Consider the following 5,689-nt stretch of genomic DNA (forward strand, 5'->3'; position numbering starts at 1 on the left):
TGGCCACGTGGTTCCGAGCCAATGCGCTCGACTTCCTCATCATTGCCGACTCTGACTTACCAGCCCACAAGGCCACACAACTATGGACACCTGCACATGGGGGAACACACGCACCCTGCCTGATGGCTGTTAGCAACCACCGTGTTAGCCTACTCTACGACATACAACGCTGGCACTCCCGCATCGACGCACGCTGTACCATATACTCCCCCTCCGGGCGTAGTATTGCTATCACACTCCGCCTAGGCAAAGGTACACTTGTCACCCTAATCGGCACGTACTGTCAAGACAACCCCGCCGCCCACAAGGAAGCCACGGACAGAGAATGGCAATGGCTAGCACAGGCAGCTACCCGAGCCACGGGCCCCCACCACTTGGTGGTCATGGGAGGGGATTTCAACACATATGGGCCAAACCCCCTCGACCGGTTGGCTCCAACACCAAGAGGCAGCCCCAGCAGTGACATTGGCATCGCCTTCCAACAATGGACGCAGAGCACAGGCCTTGTCTCCTCCTTCCGTCACCGCCACCCTAACCTCCAACGGCACACATACGCCCGCAACAACACGGCCGTCGCTCTCGATGACATCTGCATCTCAGCCCAAACAGCCCACAAAGTAGGAGCCAGTGGCATCTGGCTGCACACAATCCACTCCAGCGACCATGCAGGCACTCCATATATGGCCCTCGACCTGTGCCCTGGCGACCACACCCCCACACGACTTACTGGGGTCAAACCCATCCGCGTTGTCAACACCCGCAACCTTGCAAAGGCTGACATAGCATCCTTCGGTGTACACACATCCAAACTCCTCAGCGAGGGCAAACTACCCCAACTCACCCCAGCACCCCCCCCTAACGCAGTCACAGCATGGTCCCCCCAGGAAATCGGGGACTGGCTCGATGGCGACATCCGCAACCTGTACGACATCCTCTACAACAGCGCGAAACTCAAATGGGGGGAAACAAGCCAAACTCGGAAAGCCCTCAACAGGGCAGTAGCGATACAGCGAACCAACCGGTGCACCGCTCAGCTCCGCCAACTGCTGCGCCTCCACGAGGCGGCCCCGCGCACTGGCACGGAATATACCCGACTCGCCCACCTCGTGGAATGGCCCAAGTGGATCCGTGACCCCAACCTTCTCCCACCCACGTGCTGGCACCGCGCTGATGCTATTGCCATAGGAGAATGGTGGACTACCATGCCGACCACACAGCACCCCACTCCAGACTGGGACCACTGGCTCAGACAGGGCATCGCGCGCTGGACCAAGGTCTGCCGCAAACGTCAGGACTGGCGAACTACCAGCCTACGCCTAACACGGATGCAACAACGTACGGCTTGGTTTAACCGCAGTCAAACCCGGAAATTTCTCCGCTCGGCCCTGGGCAATACTACTCCGCCCATCTCTATACAAAGCGTAATTGTCCGCCCAACGGATGGACCTCCGCGATACAGCTCCAACCGCGAAGAAGTGGCCGCGGGCCTCCGCCACCTACTGGACAACTGGATCCCCCCGGGGGGAAAAACAACGCGCCCCAGGCACCTCGACTCAGGCCTTGAAACTGACCGCCAAAAAGTTCCCCATTTCGTCCGCGACTGGCTACTCCAGGACATGGACCGACCTGACGAAGTTGCACAAGCCTTCTAATCCTCTGCGGGCACTACCTGGGACACCTACCACTACGACGAAGACATGCAAGCCCGCTGCGACAGCAGCCTCCGCACACGCGTATCCCCAGGATATGGGGGCGTCTCCCAGGAACTCTGGATTGCTGCCCCTGCATGCATACGAGCCAGGGAACGGGTGATCATCAACCTCATCCTACGCACGGGCCTAGTCCCACCGATACTCGGACGAAAACAGATGATCTACCTGGCAAAATCGGATACGGCCCACGGGGTGGTTAATTTAGACCCTGGCCTCCCACCCTGGCGCCCCATCACGGTTCAAAGCGCTCTCAGCAGTCGAATCTTTACCGTTATACGGGACTACATCACCCCCTGTATCCCCAACCACGAAATGCAACACGGCTTCCAGCGCGACCGCACGGTTCAGGACGCCGCTGTCCTTACCACACTCCTTATCGAACGCGCCGAACGTCGGCAGGAAGAACTCTTCCTTATTTCTAAGGACTGCCTCAAATGCTTCGACCGCATCCCGGGATGGGTCATGGAATACATCTACCGTAAACTCGGTGTCCCCCCCATACCACGCCAACTCATGGCACACTTCCTTGGGGCCAGTCAAATCGATATCCGCACGGCCTTTGGCTGGCTCGATGGCGGCATCCGGGAATTCGGACTGGGCCAAGGTTCAATCCTAGCGGTCATGCATATTGGATACTATATGGACGTCCTCCTACGCCAGCAACACAGTGGCCTTGACCCTGTCCGCATTGTGCACAGCCAACACCCTCAGGGCGCCCACACCCGCACCATCTCCAGCCTCCTATTCGTGGATGACGCCCTCGACATTGCGACCACCTATGCTGGCATACAAGACCGAGCACGCATCTCCAACACCTTCACAGGCCAATCCCCGTCCGGTGGAGTATTCGGTGCTGACAAATCCTTCCTCCCCTACCTATCCCCACATGCGCACCCGGCCATTGCCCTCAACGACAGGCTCGGCGTTCCACAACCCATCCGCGTGGTCGCACCCTCAGAGGGTCCTCAAGCTACCCCACGACCACCCCACAGAGTGGTTCTATGACCCAACCCATGGACTGGGACTGGTCCACTGTGAACGTTTCAGCCACAGCCAACGCTTATACCACTTCCTCCGTATTGCCAACGACCGAGGCTCCCCTACACATGACCTCCTCATGGAATCACTCGAGGCCTACCAACTGGATAGCGGGCTTACGGACCACCCCCTCGCCTTCCGCATACACCCACCTGCCGCAGACGGCACACTTCTAGGCACGATGCTCCGGGACCTTGCCACTTTCCAGCCCACCCTCACCATCACTACGCAATGGTACAAACCAGCCGCCAGCCGTCCGCTCCGTCCCAATGACCGCCCGATCTGGGCTCACCTTACACCGGCCCTGAGCACGACCCTCATATCCATCAACAAGCTCCACGCCAAAAAGGTACGCTGGGTGGGGGACATCACAAATGACAAGGGCACCATTCTGCTCAGCCTACCGTCCCTCCGTACGAAGTTTGGATGGACAAATCTCACGCTTCAACGGTTTGCACCCATTTGGGACGCTATCCCCAAGGCCGAGCCACCCGCCCCACCGGTACTCCAACAACAAACGCTACAGTGGGGGCCCCATCCTACCTCCCAACACCTGCCTCCCCCACGGCAAAACCCTTATCGCACGTCCCTACCATACCTCACACACCCCCTCGGTCGCACATATTTTGTTCCCACACAGGGCTACGAAACTCTACATATCCCGGTTCACGCCATGCTAGTAATCCCACACCACCTAACTCACCCAGATAACCGACCCCCCACCCTCAGCTACCGCATTGGACGACGAACTAGCCTCCAAACACGCCAAACCCAGGAAGGCACGGAGATTGCCGTCACCTTCTGGCATGAACTACGTAAAGACTCGGACATCTGGTACTCCCCAACACCGCGCGAAGCACGAGGCCGACACCGCCTGGTACCCATTACGGGCTGTGCTGTACTTACAGGCAGCCTCCTACCCACCAGCCGAGCCCAACGCCTCAAGTTTATTCCCTGGACCGACACGGCCTGGACCAACCCACGCACACACATCACCCACAAAGGGGAAAACAATCGTACCATCATTGCCTCAACTACCGGACAAACTACTCACCTGGTACCGAACGCTACGGGGCACCAGCCCCCCCTGCACGCGACGCCAGCCTGTACCGCCTGTCACCGCCTAGCGGACACTACCATCTGTCGCGATTGTGGGGGTTGGCATCACCCGGCATGCATCCCACACTGCCGCGTCGTTCCGCACCACAGCACACCGACGTACGGTCTACATACCCTCCCCCGACGGGACGTCCGCACCCATGCGGTAGGTGACGGCAGCGTCACGCACCAAGGAACCCCGGCCGCGCACGGTACATGGAGCTACATGGGCAGAGACGGTACTACCCTCGCTGGGTCCATCCAAGTACACGCCAACCACATCACACCCACACGCTGTGAACTCCATAGCCTGCTAGGGCCTCCAGCACTCTGGCGATGCTGCGCTCCAAATCTGCGACAACACAAAAGCCATTGGATTGGTTGTTCTCGCCAGATCCCTCAAACGCCGCGGTGGCCTCCCCCGCTACAGCAACATCTACAGGGTCGAACTCCGCTCACTGATGGCGCTCTTCACAGACAACGGAACCTTTACCGGCGACTGGACCCGAGCGCACCAGGACCCCGATGACACGACTGATCCCACCATCCGAACAAAACGCCTATTGCTCGCCGAAGCGGACTCACTTGCCGCCCTAGCCCACCAGCTTCTTCCACTTACGAATTATGCGAACCTCATTATCCCAGACTCATGGGAGCTGCGGGATGAACACGACAGGCCGGTCACTGGGCCGACCGCCCCATGGCTAGGAGCAGTGTACGGACGTCGAGATTGGCCCAAGGTACAAGCCAGCAAACCAGACACCCGCCGGACTGTTCAGCCACTCCGACTCCCCACCGGGGACATCTGTAAATGGGACCCCCCTGCCCTCAACTTCTACTGGCGCGCCATCTGCTATACTTTACACACCAACGCCCGCAAACACCGCATACAACCACGCTGGGAGGCCCACTGCCGCACGTGCCCCGATCTCCCTGACACGCAGGAACACCGATTCGGCCTCACAACTCCCACCTGCCCCAAGGCCGTCGCACTATCCCAACACATCCTTCTCGCTACACAGGTGGTCCTTCCACAAGGCTGGCTACCCGACCAAGACATATACATCCCTGGGCATGGCACGACCATAGCACAACTCTGGCCTGGACCTAAACGCCCACAATGGAAAACCCGCAGCGGTCACCCATCCCCCAACACGGGTATGTGCATGATCCCCCTTACCGCGCACCGCTGTATACATGCCCTACACATGCACCGCCTCCTTTACCCCCCGACCAGAACCCCTCATGCTAGCCACCTCCCAGCTATCCTGGGAATCGAACCAGTGCCCAAAGCCGGGACCCCTTCTACCGCGCTGGCTATACCACTCCGCCCTACGCTCCACCCCCCTGCTTGCACCACGCGACTTCTGGTTCGGACAGTGGATGGGCGGTCCCAATGGTGCTACTTTTCAGGGCCCACTTGGCCTCTCCCCCCACTGCATAATCCCCCGTCCCCCAACAAACCATCACTGGTGGATTGATGCCACGCACAACCCATACACCCCCACTTGGTGGCGCCTCCTAAACACGGCAATACAATCCGCTTCCTCTCACCAAACACCGGCCACCTACTGGCTTGTCGTACACGATGGCTCCTGCGGCCATAAAATGGCTGATCAGCTCCAAACAACATGGCTACTCACCATTCCCCCGGACCAGATCCAACTCCGTCACGTATCCTCCGTATATCACACCACTACCCCAACCTGGGGTAAACTCGCTTCCGGCAATCCCACGGCAATCCACATTGGTTTCATTACCACTGGCAACACAGTAGCCCTACTCGCCTCTGCCCAGCAGCACTGGACAGCAGCACTCACGTTAATCGATGCTATCCATTG

General features: G+C 59.1%; 1 protein-coding gene across 1 annotated transcript in view; it reads left to right on the top strand.

Moving 5' to 3' along the window:
- Positions 1-1,652, top strand: part of H257_18858 (hypothetical protein) — a gene marked incomplete at both ends in the record, with an annotated part of 6,552 nt that extends 4,900 nt beyond the window's left edge. The window contains one exon of the mRNA XM_009847989.1: positions 224-1,652. Within this exon, the coding sequence (XP_009846291.1) occupies positions 224-1,652 (1,429 nt within the window). The remainder of the gene's footprint in view (positions 1-223) is intronic.
- Positions 1,653-5,689: the final 4,037 nt, after the last annotated feature.

This window comes from Aphanomyces astaci (genome assembly GCF_000520075.1).
Source record: "Aphanomyces astaci strain APO3 unplaced genomic scaffold supercont1.242, whole genome shotgun sequence".
In the NCBI taxonomy this organism is placed as follows: Eukaryota; Oomycota; class Saprolegniomycetes; order Saprolegniales; family Verrucalvaceae; genus Aphanomyces; species Aphanomyces astaci.